Source organism: Achroia grisella, unplaced genomic scaffold, assembly GCF_030625045.1.
Source record: "Achroia grisella isolate CSIRO2021 unplaced genomic scaffold, CSIRO_AGI_Agris_v1 utg869, whole genome shotgun sequence".
In the NCBI taxonomy this organism is placed as follows: Eukaryota; Metazoa; Arthropoda; class Insecta; order Lepidoptera; family Pyralidae; genus Achroia; species Achroia grisella.
The window spans coordinates 1,234,184-1,254,622 of record NW_026713049.1 but is presented as its reverse complement, the minus strand read 5'-3'; the positions used below and the strand labels follow the sequence as shown (position 1 = coordinate 1,254,622).

Below are 20,439 nucleotides of genomic sequence, written 5' to 3'. Positions count from 1 at the left end.
CTTGATAAAATTACTCTGAGAACTACACTCTGTTTTATTTAATGAGTGATAATGGAACGGTGCACCCGCCTGTACTAACGGTGCCGCTGGGCGGGCGGGCCGACAGGGGAGGATGATAGGAGGTGTACAAAGTCACATCATCTTATTGTCATAGCGATTTATTTATTTATTTTTAATGAAGTCGTTATTACACCGAAATTAAATTACAAAGAATATACATTATTACGTGTATAGGAAGGTAAGGTACAAAAGGCGGTCTTATCGCAGAAGCAATCTCTTCCAGACTAGGTTTGGGTACCCAAACTAGGTAGTTGCCGCATGAATGAGCTAGAGAAATAAAAAAAGCAAAGTAATATTAAAAATAAACAATACTAATTAACATATATAATACATACAGTTTATACAATAACACATTGCTTATTAGTTTAAAAATAATCAGATTAAAACGCGAATGATATTATCTATAAATATAATAAATCACAATTAAGATATAAAGATATATTAATAATAATATTTTTTATTTTCATACAATATTTACATTTTATTTTATTTCACATAAATATTAAGAACAAAGTAATTATTTAACACGTAGTGAGGAATTAGCTAAGAGGGCGAAAGATAACAGAATAAGAATAGTTTACATGAATAGATAGTGAGAATTAATGGAATCTTCCAAAATGGTTGACTTAGTGTTTGTTGATCTATTTATACATATATACTGATGATGGCTGACACTTACCATTAAATAAGCACACTGGCCATTCCAGTTACATAAAAAAAGTGAATTACATTCACTATAGGCGTATTGCCATCAATCGCACTTATATTTTGTGTTTTGATAAGGCGGTGGTAGGTTTTCGTCTTGCCTTCCCTGTCTTCAAAAATACTCGACGAAAAGTAACGAAGTACACCCACGACTGCTAACTTCCCACGAACAGTGAAATAATAAAATAAGGCAAATACACATTTTTTTTTGTAATAACTTTATTTTATTGTCAGTTGTTATCCTGAGCGTTCGAGGGCCTTTGGTGCGTGAGTTTCTACTAGCTGCACATACACTTGGTATGACGAGAGGAGACTGGGCGTTTCTGGACGTAGAAATATTCCAGGTTTGTATAACCATGATTATAATGTAATGTAAGAACAGACCAACTCTTTATTATTCTCATTTAGCCTTTCCTCTGAGCCTTTGTGCCTTAAGGTCCGAGACTACCAAAGTAGCCAGCCAAGCTCCTCTAGGAAGTGCAGATGCCTACTGGTGTCTTCACAGGCTTCACGGAACGACCACGCCGTTCCGAGGATTTGTTTAATCATGATTATATATAAGGATTTAATTACATGATCATCACCATGAATATTTCAACTATTGTCACTTGTTGACTATAGTCCTCCTCTAAAGAATGGTCAATGACGTACATTTATTGATATCCAGTTACCACTTAAGAATTCTTCTCTCTGTCTATTTTTAGTCCTTTTCCAGATATTCTTCTTTCTGAAATTTGTTATAATATTAATCTTTAACCCTCAAAATTTTTAATTTTGAAAATAAATAATCAGAGATTTTTCACTGCTAGAAATATCTCTGAAAATTGGTTGATCACCACTGGCGCACTCGTTAAAGTAATCGCGCTTAATCGAGGTGGCATTTAATGATAATTAATATTTTGTTCTACGACCACCTTAATTTTCATATCATCAATAGATTGATTGACGATCTTTCGTGCAGAAAGACTTTGTTTTGGATATTGGAAATTACTTACTGCTTACCTACTTTAAGAATTTAATTAATTAATTAAAAAAGGTGCAATCTGAAATGCAACTATAAGTAACCTTGCTATTCGTAAGCTCCGTTATTAATTCAAAACATCGCTCCTTAAGCTGACTTCTGAGTCTTGGCACCTACTCTCCTATTCATATACATATCAGGGAGTTTAAAGTTTGTATTCTAAGCGGGTTCTGCTCCTTTGTTTTCATTTAATATGCGGATGGCGAAATTATTGTTTGAACATTGCTTTAATTTGCAAGTTTCAATTAATTTTCATATATATACATATTACAAGAATGAATTAAGACTTAATAAATAATGTGTTTATAATAACGAAAATTCAGTATAAACGTTTTCATTGTATGTAACTTGGAGAATGTTTAACGCAATGGTAAGTTTATTCCTCTGTATAAATGAATTCCCCAGAAGTTTTTAAGTTGTACCTAGTATAATTACGTGTTACGTGTTTGTTGTATTATATATATATTACATAGATTACGAAAATATTTTTTCTCCGAATAGTTTATATTAAGTCTGGATATTTTGTGTTATGCTGAATTATCTTTTTTGTTGTGCATAAATTAATTCACTATTTTCACGGTTCTTTATAATTTTGTACAATTGTAAAATTGTACATAAGATATAAACGGGATATTTACTACGAAAATAATTTTTTATCACATGATACAAAAAGTCGAAGTGAATATATTTTCTCGTATTTCTAACAAGTGATATTCAGCGGTAGTGATTATGTGGTCCGTACAAAAAGACTAAGTAAGCATATTCGTACATCTACTGTCATCTCCAGGCGACCCTTGACCAAGACGTTAATAATAGGGTCGAAATATCGGAAGCTCATAAATAATATTATTTACGAGCTAGGTGGTCTAGCTGTTTAGCTCGATTCCTCGCACGGTACAAACATTTGTATTCATAAGTAAGATTGTTTATATAGTTCTGTGTATTTTCTATTTACATATGTATTTACAAAAAATATCTATTTCTATTAGTTGTCCAGTACCCATAACACAAGCTCTGCTTAATTTGGGGTTAGATGACGTTGTCTCTATTTATCTATTTTTATTAATTTTTGGGTTATTATTATTATTATTATTACCATCATAAATATCCCGTTTGTATGAAGTGTAAAATAAAACTAGTGAATTAATTTAATTCTAACATGTGTTAAAAGATTATAGATATTATTAGGGGCACATATGACTACTTCAAAATGTGGTTATAAAAAATAAAAGATATAATTATATGGTATAAATATTGTTATTTTGTGGTTATTCTGTAGGGCGGGTATTGGGGCGAGACAGGTTGGGCGGCAGGTGACAATCGAGACGCAGCCGCCAGGGTCGCGTATGAAGCCCTACTCAGAGTATCCCTGAAACTGCCCACCGGCGATCGGTTTGATGATTTCGCTGATGCAGTGAGAGCGAGAGCGAAGCAACACTATAATTATACTTTTATGGATGGTGAAGAGGTTAGTATATTTGATAAACGTAATATTATGTAATATTATGTTACCTGTGGTAATATATAGTTAAGATGTAATAGTATTTATCTTAGATTTTTACTTAGCTTACTTTCATCTGAGTTCTCATTTCTGACTACTAAGTGTCATGTCTCCATACTCTACAGCATCCCTTCAAACTAATTGTATGTTTTTTGTGATAGTAAAATATTTTTTGTGATTATATAAAACTAGCTATTAGACACGATTTCGTTTGAACACACTTTACTACCCACGCCTATTATAATGTCTCCTAGATATTCTAAGATTAAAGATAACCTATGTTCATCCTCGAAATAAACTATATCTTTACATATTTCGTAAATTTCTGTACAGCCGTTTAGTCGTGGTAAAAAAGTGAGAAGCAGACGGACAGACACATTTTTACATTCGTAATATTAGTATGGACATGGACATTTTTTCGAATGCTGTTAGCCACTGCTGGCCTTTACAGCTTCACCGAACGATAGTGAGCGAGTGCAGATGGCACAACAAACCAGCGGTAGGACTTATGGAGCAGTTAAAGGCTAATTCATGGCTGAGGAATACTACTTTAGTCAGAAGCCACCGCTAGGAGTTCGAACCTCGGATTTCAATCCCCTTTAGAATTGGAGGGCGATCAATCGGAGGTGGTAGATATGGATTATAGTTGTCGAAAGTCAGGTGTAATTGAGTTGTGTGGGATCGTCTCCAAACATGTAAAGGAAAAAGCTGCAAATATTTTCTTGTGCACAAAACAATAGTACCTGCCTCAGGTAATAAGCTTCTTGGTTTTCCTCAAATAATAACGTGTTATTACTTGAGGAAAACCAAGTCATATAACTAGCTGCCCTAACTAACGTGGTTATATAATGTTATTAGGATCCTTTGATAAGCTTTTATTTTACTTGTTTCGGATGTACATGTAGTTTTTTTCTGTACGTCTTTCCAGTTAATTTATTACCTAATCTAAGTAGTAGTTGACGGTTTAGCACACCTCCTTACTTTCGATAGTTGCGGGTTCGATTCTTTGTACGACGCAAACATTTATATTATCGAGTATGATAGTTTTTCTCGGTCTGGGTGTTTGGGTGTGGTTTCTAAATATATTATGCATGTATTGACAATATATATATATATATATATATATTATATTATTACTATTATTATTATTATTATTATAATAAATATCTATCCAAGTATTCTATTAGTTCTCTGGAAGCCATAACACAAATTCTGTTTTGTTTGGGACAATATGATGCTTGCAAATCGTCCAAGGTTACTATTATTAATTACTACGCAAACGAGGATTTGAAGTACCCTCCTATTACCGTCCATTATCTTCAGGTGAATCAGTAAATCCCTAGTGAGAATATTCTGATTATTGCGAACCTAAGCTCCTGAATAAATAAACAGGAAAAAAATATAAACATTATTTCGGATGACTTTCTATCTAAATTAGATATGATAACAAAACATTATATTATTTTCTTTTATAATAATCTTTCTAAGGTTTCAGTAAGTATGTATGTAGACAAAATTGATAGTTTTTGCTTGTCACGTAGCAAGTGTCGCGTTTATCAAGTTTTTATATGTGAATGTGACAACGTAGCTCCCTAAATATTTTGTCTGTTCATTGAACTCGTGTAAAGTTTACGTTATATTATTATCGTGAACTGCAACCTTTATGGGACCGCTTCGGCACTTAACTCGTGAGGGACTTACCTAACTTTTTAAAAGTCGATTCTATTCGAGCTTAGGTTTATTGTGGGAATTGGGAAGTTTTCTTTTTTTGAAGTTACCTTATGGGGAAAATAATATCTATATATTATAAAGTTTATCTATTTGACTAATTTTCATGTGCTATATATATATATATATATATATATATCGCGTGTTATTATTAAGGGTTTTGACATTATACATTGTATTTTATTATTAAATATTATTATAAATGGAAATTCAATTGGAATTTGCTGTTTGTTTGATAATATAAACATTGAATCAAATATCTTTATTCATGTAGGTCTATTACAGAGTCTTATGATATGTCAAATCTACCGTCATTTCGGAATGATTTCGACATCAGAAGAACTGATATGAAACATAGGTCGTATTCTTTTCAAAATGGCTGTACATGTTTACAATAGTAAAGATTCATTTTTAAATTAAATTTTTGGAGAATACAGTGACTACCAGCATATTGCAATTTTGCCAAATAGTCTAATCAGTGTTCACAACTCAAACATACCAGTTCTCGCAAGCAGCACTTGTTCACGAGTCTAACGGATAAACTATCATTGCACTCAACTATATTAGAGGGAACACATTGACCCGGCCCACCACGCAGCCACAAGTTTGAACTTTATAGCGAGCATAACTGTTTCAAGTTACTAGACTACGTCATTTAATTGTTACATAGGTGACGTCACAGAAGGAGTTAATTGTAGCTGTGTCAAGGTCGAAGGGGGAGCCATAAATCATTTGACATCATGTATTGATGGTACCTTAACTGATTTTAAAATAATTTCAGAACTAGGAAGCTACACTGTTAGTGAGAAACATGAATGATGTAATATACTTTAAAAAAAAATGAAATCCCTGTAATATAAGTGTAAGGGTACACTTATATTACAGGGATCTTACTTTTTTTTGCGAAGTCGAAGTAGGACGTTAGTTGAGCATAATTACGTTAATGAACTGCTTTTTAACAGGTGAATTTCTTTATCGGCGCTTTCTACGACGGTGTGTACTTATTGGGGATGGCATTGAATGAGACTCTAACCGTTGGGGAGGACATAAGAGATGGGCGGACCATCACTCGACGAATGTGGGGCCGTGATTTCCATGGTAAGTGAATATTATTTTTTTATATATTACATAATATTTCCTATATTCATCGGTTTGTACGTTTATTAGTTGAATAAATTTGTTGTTTCTTTTATTTAATTTCATATGTACAAATTGAATTTTGTGTATGTACTTCAGAGCTTTTTTGTATGTGAACCGATTTTGAGATTTTTTTTATTATCTGGTGCATCTCTTGTGGTTTCATATATAATTTCTCAAGATCTGTGAAAGAAGGCCATGTGTCCAGATTCTGCAAATTAAAGTCATAAAATGACTATTAATTACGAGTTAAAGTGTATAAAAAAATGAGAGCACCATTTTTTCTTGAGAGAACTACAATATCGTTTTGACAGCCTCGAAGATCTAGCGGTTGAGCATATCGCTTCTCTTCCGATGGTCGCGGATTCGATTCCTCGGACGGTGTAAACGGTATTCATGAGTATGATTGTTTGTAGCAGAGGAGCTCTCTCGCGTACACTTAGATTGTTTTCTGAGAGACTTTTTTTTATTAAGTGAATACATACGTTATATACATATATTACGCATATTAAAAAAAAAATACGTATGTATTTACAAAAAAAATAATTCAAGTATTCTTATCAGTTGTCTAGTAATAACACAAGCTCTGCTTGGGACTAGATTGTCCCGTATAAGTTATCCTGGGTTAATATTATTATTATAGAACTTACAGCTTTCTATTATGTTTAATTTTGTGTACAGGTATAACGGGGCATGTAAGAATCGACGCAGTGGGGGATAGAGATGCCGACTACGCAATACTAGATTTAGATCCGGTGACCGGAAAATTTGAGGTACGCTGACACGTGTGCAAACATATTACAAGAATTGTACGGAAATAAGTAAAATGCTGCCATGATTTAGTAACTATACGAAAATATATAATTTCACAATATAATTAAACTTAAATACTATTAAATTCTGACATACATATATTTTTTGTCTGTATCTTCTAAAATATATATATATGTAAAAAGTCTACGTATATACAAGATAGATTTCTACTGATTTGTAATCCATATGCGTTCTAATGTTATAAATGTGAAAGGGTGTCTGGCGGCTTCTTAACTCTGTTACTCTGTTACACTTTTACGACAAAACGGCTGGACGGATGCTAATGAATTATGCGAAGATAGATATCATGAAAACGGACATAAATGATTTATCATCTTAATAAAAACAGACCAAATTGTGGGTAACAAATGTTATGTGTTATTTTTTTAATTATGCGCCGATATTGATGGTTAAATTTGCAATAGTACTTGAATAGGTTGAATGGAAATGTAGATGTATATTAATAGTAGACGGTATCTATTTATAAAACTGAGCATCTACTACCAAGGAGGTTCAAACTTATCTTCATATTTCGGCCTCTCATCCTTTGGGAAAAGTTCAATTTAAGGATTACTGTCGCTTGATTTCAGATACGTTACATCTAAACATATATAATATCCTACTAGGTTTTATCAGCGACTTCGCCTGCGTATGGAATATTAATTATTTTTTTAATTATGTTTATCATTGTATAGTATAAAAAGAAGTCGCTCCGGCTTAGATCTTTTAAACTACGCAACGGATTTTAAGGCAGTTTTCAGCAATCGATAGAGTGAATCAAGGTTTATTTGTACAACATATGTATATCGTATATCTTGTGCGAAGACAGGTCGGGAAGCTAGTTAATGATAAAAAATAATTCTGTAAAGTTTAAAGTTAATCGGGCGACGCAGTATAAGTTTTATACAAAAATTGCTCTTTACCTAACCCCACACTCCATATGTTTTTTGCGGGAATAAGTAACTCGTCTTTAGAGTTCAAATTATCTCTATACTAAAACTCATCATATTCATTGTCAATTCACCAGTTTAGGCCTGAAAGCATAATAAACAAATTCACTTTCGCTTTTATAATATTAGTTGGGAAGTTAGAATTTGACAGATCCAATTGACGAGATGGAGGTTGATGATAATATCAGTGAGTCTCATTTTACTCCCCTTAGGAATATAATAATACAATAAAGTCATTAGACTTCCTCTCGAGTATTATCGTATAAAATTTCATTAAAATTGTTTTAGCTGATTAATTGTGTATATTAAATACTGGCAGCATTATAAATTTATTTAAAAAAATATTTCTGAAACAGATTTTTTTTATTAAAGTTTTGGAAGAAAATAAAATTATTCAAACTTCACGTAGCTACCTATCTACTGAACGAATAAAAATGGCAAATAGAGGATTTATTTAGATGTCTATTCGGCAATATGTAGCGATCTATATTAGTCTATCTAAATATATATAACTCAAAGGTGACTGACATAGTGAGCTATCAACGCACAGCCCAAACCACTGGTCGGATCGGGCTAAAATTTGGCATGCAGGTAGATGTTATGACGTAGGCGTCTGCTAAGAAAGGATTTTGATTAATCTATCTAGATCGATAGATAGATCTACCCCCAAGGGGATAAAATAAGGGATGAAATTTTGTATGAAACTTTGTTAATTTTAAACCGATCGGGCTGAGACTTTGCATGCATAACTACTATGACGTAGGCATCCCCTAAGAAAGAATTTTGATAAATTCCACCCCTAAGGGGATAAATTAACGCGAGCGAAGCCGCGGGCAAAAGCTAGTGTTCAATAATACTCTTGCACATTCGACTCTATACGATAAACTCAAAATTGAATTTTGAATACGAACCGTACTAGAATTATATTTATTTCCGTCGGTTTTATATACATGTATATCTGCACATGTTTCAACAACAACAACATAATAATATGTGATGATTATTGCCGATGTAAGTAAATATTATGTTATTGATCGTTCCATGAATAAACTTGTTTTTTTATATGATTTATCCCTAAGGCCAATTCGGTAGTAATCATTTGGTGTTGATTATTTCCTTATAATATATTCTGTAATTTATTTTCTCTTGTAAAATTATTGATATTTTGGAAAAAAAACAATTTGACAGTCTGCACAGTTAAATTTCGTGATCTTCGATTTTTGAGATTTATATGGCAGTCATTATATTACATATTAGTGTAAATTTATACCAAAGCTATATTTACACTGCACAATTATATTAAGTTACGTATATGCCTTCTAAACAATCTGATATGATCTAAACAAGTTAACGGGCAATCGGATGGAAAATAGTAACCGTCGCCTATATACATACACGAACAGTACCTACCACAGACATTACGTTATCATATGACTCCTGTAGTAGCCTTCTAGATAGTTTGAAATATGTTGTTGGAGAAGGATGGAAAGAATTGGCTTAAAAGATAAAATATAAATGACAACGTATTGCAAAGGAAATCATAAATACCATTGAAAATAGACGTGGGATAATGTTGGGCCAAAGAAAGATAGAAGGAAAGAGGGGAAGGGGAAGATCAAGACACTGTTATTAAATCAAGAAAAAGGAAAAGCTGTTAACGAATCAAGAAAAAGGTTGGAGTCCTGTTGTATCAACAATTAAACAAATTGATGAAAAAACAGGAAATTGCAATAGCGCAATTTTTAAATTATGAATGAATAAAGCTGTTCTCAATTGTTGCTATTCATGAAAGCTTAAATATTATGTCCTTACCCTGTAATTTCACTGCCTATATATAATATTTTAAGAATATATTGACCTCTGTTTGCGTAGGTTGTGGCATTTTACCACGGTCTGAATAGCAGTTACAAACCGGTGGCTGGTAAGGCGATACATTGGCCTGGTGGTCGTCGAGGTCCGCCACCAGATACACCAAGGTGCGGGTTTTGGGGCACAGACCCCATGTGCCAGGGAGGTAAAGTATATCTTATTACAATATTTTATCTTATATTAGTTTTTACACTGATATATTTTTGTAACTATATGTATGGGAATTAATATTATAAATGTTAATATGTTGTCCTCTTTCGCTACAATTGTTTGAGAATCGTACATACTATATTGTCGTTCATTAATTTCTCATGCATACATATAAAAAAAACCACCTGTACTAATGAATTCAATACTTATACTACTGACAATAAAATTCATAATTCCTCAATGATCTCAAAAAGGAGGAAAGAGGTCGTCAATTTCACTGGAATTTTTTGTACAGGTATATCTTACGTGCTAAGTTTTACAAATATTTTTTATATTATTTTTCTTACGCGTTACATATAGTAAAACAAAATTCATCAATCTGTACCTATTCTGCACATATTTTTTTTTATATACATATATGGAAATTATTTGAGTTTTGGTCACTTACAAATTCTATCCTCATTAATTTCGGTTTGTTTTTTTGAACAAAATATACTTTTCTTATTCGTCATGTAATAGATTCTTGTGCCAGTCACGTCTAGGGAAATTAAATTCAATTTTCGTAAGACATTTTGTGACTAATGTTAAAGATAAAGATCAAATTGTCGTTACCATTACAACTTTATTGAGATATAAAGACAATATATAATTAGGGTCTTATATCTCAATAAAGTTGTATCTGTTATCGAACGGCAAAAACTTTGCCATAGAAACTTAGATCAAAGGTGAACCGCATATTGGTAAACGGTAGAGCAACTACTTGATTGTGAGTTTACGTATCTAGTGGTAAAAGGATTAACAGTTAACAAATATTCTTCTATAATACGCATATATAGGACTATTGCCTATATTAATATTATAAATAGGTAAAGTTTGTGAATTTGTATCGTTGTACTATCTCTTTGATCGTTGATCTATTTTGTAAAAAAAAATATTTTCAAAATTACCTTGATTTGGAAAATTCTTTTAATATTGAATAGTTGATTCTTCAAGGAATATTATGGGCTATATAATATTATGCTACGTATATTATGCTCAGTATAAGCTGAGCTATAATGAAAAATGTAGCAAAAAAAACGGCAGAAGTGTGACGCAGACGAAGTTACGCGGGTCTATGAGTTTGAATAGAAAAAAGACTCATCAAGTGTTCATTTAAACTATTACTATCTTAGATAATGGACTAGGTAATCCACATATCAAGATACAACTATCCTGATATCCGCATATCCAGATACAGCTAAGGAAATGGCTAGAAAGCCATTTCCTTTTTGAAATTTTCTTCTAGTAGTCTCTTTGCTGATTACGTCCAAAATATATAGTCGGTAGCATAATTTGATCACTAGTATTACGAGATTATAGTAAATAATATGCGATACATAAATATTTAATTAAATAAATGTTAGGAAATATAGATATGTGAGATTAGAAGAGATATTTTGGCACGTGTAAAACCTCTGTAAATAGCTAGTTAGTAATATTAATAATTAGAAATCTCCAGAACTCCGTGAATATCGATATAAACTTTACTAATTACAAGTTCTTCTGCAGACAACAAAAGTGTATCAGATTCTCCAATACATTGCGTTTAGCTTTGCTCGTTTAACTTGTTATAATTTCACATTCATTTTCATTTCTTTCCTTCGTGAATAAAATGCAAATAATTTAGTTCTCTTACAATTGAGCCTCGACAAAGTTTAGATTAGAAAGTCTCCGTCCTAGTGCACAGTTCACTTGATGAAGAGATTTTTATTTTTTTCACGCTGCTCAGAGGCCCAGACTGTTATTATATACTGCTTTATTGGACTGGCGATATTTTTAACGTTCGCTGTTACGGCTGCTTGCGTTGCTTATAAGTAAGTATAAAGTTAAAAATATCACGTGCAATGCTACAAAAAAAGATAGTGTGTAAATAAAGACAAATGTTATAACTAGCCTGCGAGTCTTATATCAATTCCTGCAAAGGACACAGGGTTGTCAATAAAACTTTAAAGATTCTGACTTCAAAAGTTATCTATATTTTATGTATCACGCTAACCAACTATGTATCAAATATTTTAATATTGATCTCGGATGCATTCTACATTACACAATTTTGATTGTAGTGAAAGCTGGTAAGCCTGTGTTAAACCGAAGTATTGTTGGCAACCCTGGTATGGTTTGTAATCTTGCGCGACCAACGTTGTTCGAAGAAACATTTATTACCTATTTTTAAAATACTTTTTATTTTTATTGAACCACAATAAGTTACTCATTGAATGTTGTACCTACTGCAGCACAAAATAAAGCTGTTTTATGCCTATTTATTATTGTACATATATGTATATATATAACATAAGGTACATATACAAACATACCTCTTTTTAAATATGATATACAAAGGCGAGATTATCTCAAAAAAGATGTCTTCCAGTAAGCTCGTCCTATGAAAGAAATCTTTATTTATGAACGAAAGTACCTAATCTTCTTTGTTTACCTAATTTGTAAGATAATACTTAAGGCACTTCTCAAACTATCTTCTGTAGGTACAGTTCATTTCATATATATAGTAGCGGTAGGAATGGTTAATATTCTGTAATATTTTCTTATCTGTGGTATTATCATCTTCGTAGTCACAAAATAAAATGTACAAATTCGTAATAATCAAATTATAATTACTAATATCAATACATAGTTAGTAATAGTTATAATATAAAACATAAACCAATTTCAACCTATGTAACGTTTATGGAGAATAGAGCAATAAAATTCATTTATTTGCAGTAACAATTTGATAATAAAATGTACATAAGAAATTAAGTAAGGAAATATAAATTTATTTTACAATTTTTTGGATTAATTGAATTTGTATTTAAGCGTTCATATATTTTAGAGACACAATTGACTTATTATGAAGCAGACTGTATTTAGTCCGCGCTAACAATTTCATTTAATCATATTAAGACCCGATCTCATCTGTTGTAAGATCAACGGCACCTTTTCTAAAGCCTTTGTAATTAGAGGTAACAATATATAGATATCAGCTTCAAGATTTAATATTGTGTAGGAGTTTTACCTAAAATTTATTACGGCTATTTTTAAAATTGCATTAGTTCGGATTGAATAAGTATTTCAAAGAAGGTTATCCGTACAAATGCTATTTATAAAAGTCTCTCAGATCTTAAACAGAGTTCAGATTCATATTTAGTTATATTCCTTGTTTTTATTTGCCTTTAAGTACCTAATGACCAAAACAAATATGAAAATTTAATTTTATGTCCTATAGAAATGGTATATAATTTTATGTGCTATAGAAATGATTCTAGCGAAATGCTAGAAAATATAGAGATATTTAAAAAAATGTGTAAAAACTTCTAACTGTAAATATCAATGTTAATTTTTTTCGTTTAATTATATAATGATACTTAATAAACTAGGAGGTTTAATATACGATATATATTAATTAATTTTATTCATATTTTGATTATTAGATTTAGAACAACATTCTTTGTGTTTTATGGAATTAATAATATTAATTAATTTATATGTGACGATTACAACCGTCATATTTGATTAAAAACTAAGGTATCGTATCTTTAGAATTTATGAGTTACACAGTTTTTTCTTTTTATTCCCTAAAATATATGAAATGTCCATTAAAATATGAAAGGCTTTTGATCCATTTTTCAGCCACAACTCCTAAGTTAGACGTAATTACGCAGCTGCGTTTTGCTTTAACTTCCCCATGATATTGTACTGTGTCTTTATTATACCGTTTGAAAGTTTCGCATCGCAACCTCCGAAAAAGGTTTTCCATTTTTCTTGAACAATTTATATATTTATTCTCCAATACAGAAATTGTTACTTGAAAACCATTTTGCAAGTATAGCAATCATTTAATAAGATTATTGTTAAAAGGCAGGCCCGTATCGATGCTGAGCTGAATAACATGGCGTGGAGAGTGCGCCCAGAAGAGGTATTGGTTGAAGTTGGCACGGGGCTCGGAGCCAGTCCTGCGCTTCACAGCATCAACGAGGTTGTTAAGGTAATGTTATACCATTTAATTAAGAACGCAAATGAATGAATATTTATTTCATGTTCTAATATTTTTAAAGCGTAATATATATATTCGTTATCCTGAACGATTTGCTTATTAAATTTCGTAGATATTTTCAAGGAATGTCGGATAATAGACATATTTTTTTATTAATATCTTTGTGTAGGACACATATCACGAAATCAAATCGTTTAATATTATTTATATATATACAACATTGCTTATTAATATACAATATTAATATTAATCATAAAAAATATAATATCTCATAATAATTAAGAAATTATTATGAGATTTTATATTCTTTATGATGTAAGGTAAAGGTAATAGTCAAATATATATATTTACAATATTAGTGGAAACTGCTTAGCAACCTTCAATGATACATTATGATCAGATAGATGCGTATAATTACAGTTTGAGACTATACAGAAGGATTCTTAGGAGATGCAGATATAATTATCTAGGCAAGTGTAGAGACTTTTTGCATTCTTTCCTCTTTCTACTACAATTTGCTCTAATTACCATATCTGAACTAGGTTGGCTCAGAGAGGTATTTTTTACGGAGACATCTGCGTTCTTAGGTATTTGTGAGCCGTATTTGTGACTTGTATTTATTTATTTCAAAATTTACATATACAACATAGCTGTTATATAATTTGGATCTAGCACTAGGCGAAGACGTGTCGCGGGAGTCTACAAAATATTATCCAGTAATATTAACCATTACAGATCGGATATACTATAAAACAGAGTTGTGATATATGTATTGCAAACATGTATACCTACCTAATTTGGTGGTTTTCTTTCAGAGATACTGTTAATTAACATTGTGGTCGCCGAGGAGAACGCAATACTTGATATGACCACATTTGTTGGGTATATTTGAATCCTATGTAGGCAGGAGTCTACCACCGTTCTCGAATTAATTTTATATTTGTTTGCTTCACCGGAGAGTCAATCAGCAATATAAATAAAGTTTTTTTTTGTGTGGCTAGATTTGTTCTCACAACTTTTTAAATGTAAGCAAACCACGATTGTGTTCTGTAACACTCATGATGTATTGATAAATTTGTTTAAAACTCCAGGAGCTATATAATTTTTTGAACAGATAATTATAATATTGTTATTCACGTTTTATATCTTACCCATATATAAAATAATATTACATACTTGAACTTCTACATGTTTATTGTATATAATTAATTAATAGATTTAGGGTTCCTATATCAAAATCAACTGTTGTATATATTTTCACAAATTCTTATTAACTTTGATATTTGCTCTAGGGACCGCAATATTAATCTGCCCGGCTCGTGAATAATAAATTGTTAAGCTTACATTTTGCGTGGGATTTATCGTTGTTACTAATAATATAAGAGATGTTGCAGAGTGTTTTTGATGACCATTTTTGTAATTACGTTCTAATAAGTATATGAAATGGTATAGATAATGGTTTATCATTATTAAAAATAACAACATCATTATTTTACGTGATATTAAATACCGTCGTTTGTTTACTTTAAAAATATTGTAAGATAAATTGTGCTATTATTATATTCACAAAAAGCAAATTTTATTTCCAATTAAACGGCCCATATTTTAAATATAGCGTATTTATTATTCATATAGCTGTTGATTGACATTGTAGAAAACATGAACTCTAGTCGTTTGATGGCTTCGGTGGTATAGCCATCTAGCACACCGCTTTGCTTCCGACGGTCGCAGCTTCGATTCTTCGCACGGTGCAAACATTTGTATTTATGTGTATGATTGTTTGCATAGATCTGGATATTATCTATGTGTATTATGTATATATTGAAAAAAAAATGGATAAGTATTTATATGACTTGTTTAGTACCCATAACACAAGCTCTGCTTACTGTGGGATTAGATAGCGCTATGTTAATTGCCCAGGGTTATTTATTTATTTATTATTGTACCTATTTTCGTAACATATTAATTGTATTCATTCATTTTATTAATTACTGTATTTTAATACAACAGAACTCAATTGAACGTCCTTATATATATCTCTATACCGTAAGATACCTATGTACTGTAAGACATTTGAAAGGCGTAGAATATTGGTAACCGACGACCCCAATTAGTGGTATCTTATGAAAAGGCGATCCCACCGGGATGTGCTTTAATTACTAGGATTCATATACCACAAGTACTTGATCTAATTCTGGACTGATTATGTGATTCGCTTAAAAATAAAATAGAGCATTCAATTTGTACCTCATATATGTGGATACGCCATCGCATTTATGGTATAGATATTTCTTATTGTTAATTGAAAAGCCGCGCTCTTATCGGTGGAGCTCTTGTTTTTTAATTGAGACATTATTAAAAAAAATGACAAAGATTACATCATAGTAACAGTTCTAAAGACAATTGGGTATACATACATCAATAAATCTAAGGTGGTAGATATTGATCATATCATATTTTAGTTCTTTGATGTTCTGAATGTTTTTATTTACTAATCACACTGAGCTACTCGTAAATGTAGTTAAACAGAGAAAATAACCACCTTATCATAAATTAGGACAGCTTGTACTACAAGTACTAGACAACTAATAGATTTCATTTGGAAAGACATACATATTCATATAAAGCTTCCAGACTAATACAAAGAGACTGATGAATACACATTTTTTTGAGCCTGTTGTATTATTCTGGAATTGTATTGTTTGGGCATCGAACCCGTAATTATTAAAGCTTGAGGCAATATGCTAAAGATAATCAGCTACACCAACTAGCAATAAACTGTATCTGAATAGTTGTTTTTATAAGTATCTACTGATATTTTGTATTAATGGTTACTAAATTCATATACAAGTTTATGTATATTTATTAAAAATCCTTTTATTTACTTGAATACCTTTTGGTAAATTTGTTGTAACTTATTTACGGTAAGAGCCAATTAATTCAATTCAATTGCAATAAAAGTCATTATAAACACATCCATTTATCGGATACGCTGTAAGCTATTTGTATAGATTAAACGTAACATAAAAGCCTCTGTCGTTTAATTAGTACCACTTGCGTGAGTGGCGTAGGAAATTGATATGGTAAAGTGCAATAGGGCTTTTACATTAACTATGTAATAGTACGTATTACAAGTTTGTATTTATACATTCTGATAATTAGCTCTGAATTAATGTTTTAATAAAATAAATTAGAAAATTAACGTAAAATAATTATATAATATTATAAGAACTTGTTAGTTGTAACTTTAAATTTCTTGTATTTTATAACAGCCTACAGAAAATTAATGTTTGATATAGTCATCGTTTATATAAAGGTTCTTTAGAAGGTTCTTAAACGAAAGATATACAGATTTAAAGAGAGTTCAATAAATTCTTTGAGTTTGTCCATCTTTTCAACTAGTTCATGAAAGAAGTAACACGGTACTTTCAGCTGTTGTTCTTTATTGGTCAAGATTTAATTTGGTTATACATTAATATGTGTATCAATAACTTAAATTTCGTAAAAAGTAATATTTTATTATAAAAGGCTTGGTAGTGGTTTACAACCATAAATTAAGCCTATTAGACGGACGACTACGTAGAGAGGTCGTGAGTTCAAACCTAGCCGACACAAAAATAAATACTATTTATTTCAAATTACATTTCTGAATCGATCTCCAGTGATGGAAATGCCCATATCAAACAAAACATTAATTACAGTGACGATAGCAGGCTCGCTATCTCCCACGTTAGATTCAAAATATAGAAACACGTGGGTATGTCAAATGTTTCATTCACCACAATATCTACAGTTGACAATGTTTCTGACTAACCTATATGGGTAACAGTCGTGACGGTATAATAATAATAAAATGCGACAATAGCGTAAATAATAATAATAATAATATTCATCCTCATATAACTGTAAAACTCATCGACGCTTGGGTAAGGCCCGCGTGTTTGTACGTATTACCCCCGTAAAAAGGAAGATATATAAAATAATGATAATATTACTAATCTTTATTAGCCAACAAAATACTTTTATATTATGATATTCCGGCGAACCACACACTAGCTATGCAAGTCTGTATCGTGTGATTCAGAAAATACTTTAGACGTATATATTTTAGGTATTCAGTTGACTTTAATGAAATTACTTATATCTTAAGACATATGTCTTGTTTTTTTCTAAATGCTGTATTTTTTTATTCACTAGCTGTCTCTTGGTTGGAATACCCGAAGTGGTAGTGGCACACCATCGCTGGGGGCTCCATCTCTCACGCTGTCTTCATTTACCGTCGGCCTTTATAAAGGCAATCGAGTTGCTGTTAAGAAGATACACAGAAAAAAACTAGATTTAAATAAAAAGCTATTTTGGGAAATTAGACAGGTACCTACACATTTTTTTATTTATCTTTTCTTCATGATGAGTCCTTTTTTTAAGTAGTTATATGGTGTTTTTTTTGTTGAACGAAATTTTACTTTATAGACATTGAGGTTTTATGTATTAACTAACATAATAGACAAGCATTCAGCATACCGCAGTTACCGCCGTTACCTTATTAAAATGTTGCACAAACCTAACACAACAACAACACATTAGCATACGATAAAAAAAAGTATCTATATAAACCTGTTTTTTTTTTGTGTACGCTGTAGGAATTACTGGTGACTACTAATTCTTAATGTACCTACTATATATTGATAGTAAAGAACTACTAGTTCTCACTAACAAATAGTGTTAATATAATAATATTCTTTTTCTATCAATTAATTATTGTAACATAATTCGTTTTATGGTAATTGCGTTAGGTTTTACAACAAACCACCACAGTCTTTTCTAAATCTGCCTAAAAAACATTTCAAATGTTGTGTAAAATACTTTCTCTGTAAAAATGCTTATATATTGAAGTGTTATAGTAAATAATTAAATTCATAGCGCTGACAATATTATCTGATTGCACTAAAATTGAGTGCGTAGTTAATAAGAGGTTTCTATGTACCTATAGCATGCCTCTTACTTGTTATTGTGTAATAATTTATTTCAAATAACAAAAGAGCAACACACAAGTTTCTTGATCATTCTTCTTGTAAAGAGTGCGTTCCGAATGGGTGGTAAAATAAAAAAATATGACTATTCAAAAGTGCTTGTATTGAGTTTATTTCAATAAATATTATTTATATTTCTTTAATTTCCTAGGCACGGAATGTTTCCCACGAGAACACAGCACGTTTTATCGGCGCATGCGTCGATTGCCCACTAGTGTTTGTATTAACCGAGTACTGCCCGAAAGGTTCCTTGAAGGACGTGTTGGCAAACGACGAATTACAGCTGGACTGGAACTTTAGGACATCATTAGTACATGATATTGTACAGGTGAGTACATAAACCTACTGTTGGAAATAAACATTGTTGCTGGCAGCTTGCCTACCATTATTTTTTATAAATTCTTTACTTTTTTATGTATCACTTTGATTTCTATCTATTCCACTTAAATTGTATTGTACTGATGTAGGTCTATTGATGAAAAGGAATATTTCGAAATAAATTAATTGTACCTGCGCACAGGCTATGCTCAAAAACGAATCGGAGAAGTAAGGTTTCTTACAATATTTTGTAAGTGACGAGGCCCTGTTCTGGGGCTCACTTTGACATTAACAAAGATTATTCCGTGAACAGCTGTATAGGTTTAGTTTCTTTGCCTTTCCAATAATTATGAATATGACTACAAAAAAAAATACATTCAGAATTTATTTACTGGTTTGGCGCCAAAGTATGATTATTTAGACCCATAATTTTGGTTCAATTTGAATGAGGCTCTGATGTTTAAAAATGGAATGCTATTAATTTATTAATACTAGTAAGTTTATTGAAAAATTGAATTAATTATTATGACATTTTGTAGTCAATGGAGCTTATTCCCACGATAATTTTATAAAAAGTTATGACTATATTTTAGATTCGTTTTTTATTGTATGTACCTATGTATTTAATAATGAATTTCATTAGACATACTTCAGATTATCTAGTGAGGTCTCTAGCTAGTTTCGCAGACTAATTTCAGGGGCTCGTATGTTACTATGTAAATAATATTCGATGTACAGGGCATGTGCTATTTACACGGCGGGCTGGGTGCGCATGGTAAACTTCGCTCTTCAAACTGCCTCATCGATGGACGCTTCGTCCTGAAGATCTCCGACTACGGCCTGAACACATTATGCACGCCCACCGACTTGATAAAGGATGACACGTACTATTACAGTAATTATCTTCAACGAATTTAGTTTGTTATCATGTGTAACGTGGTGTTAACTAGACATATGTGTTTTCGATAATAGTATTTCAAGATCAGACGATAACATATTATCCATCTTCTGATTCTTACAATTTAATAGCTAATGGGAATAGTTAAGATTTTGATCAATCTATTGTAGGTAGGAGTATATCTATGTCATGACCTAACTAACCTAGACGATATTCGAAGGTTGTAGTT

At 31.4% G+C, this 20,439-nt stretch overlaps 1 protein-coding gene across 1 annotated transcript in view; it reads left to right on the top strand.

Annotated features, from left to right (window-relative positions):
* The window catches only part of LOC131852863 (atrial natriuretic peptide receptor 1), a 56,422-nt gene that overhangs the window by 24,375 nt on the left and 11,608 nt on the right, over positions 1-20,439 (top strand). Inside the window, exons 6-15 of the mRNA XM_059203600.1 lie at positions 1,000-1,109; positions 3,066-3,254; positions 5,978-6,113; positions 6,834-6,925; positions 9,788-9,934; positions 11,705-11,787; positions 13,829-13,949; positions 18,162-18,335; positions 19,146-19,322; positions 20,051-20,207. Of these exons, the coding sequence (XP_059059583.1) occupies positions 1,000-1,109; positions 3,066-3,254; positions 5,978-6,113; positions 6,834-6,925; positions 9,788-9,934; positions 11,705-11,787; positions 13,829-13,949; positions 18,162-18,335; positions 19,146-19,322; positions 20,051-20,207 (1,386 nt within the window). The remainder of the gene's footprint in view (positions 1-999; positions 1,110-3,065; positions 3,255-5,977; positions 6,114-6,833; positions 6,926-9,787; positions 9,935-11,704; positions 11,788-13,828; positions 13,950-18,161; positions 18,336-19,145; positions 19,323-20,050; positions 20,208-20,439) is intronic.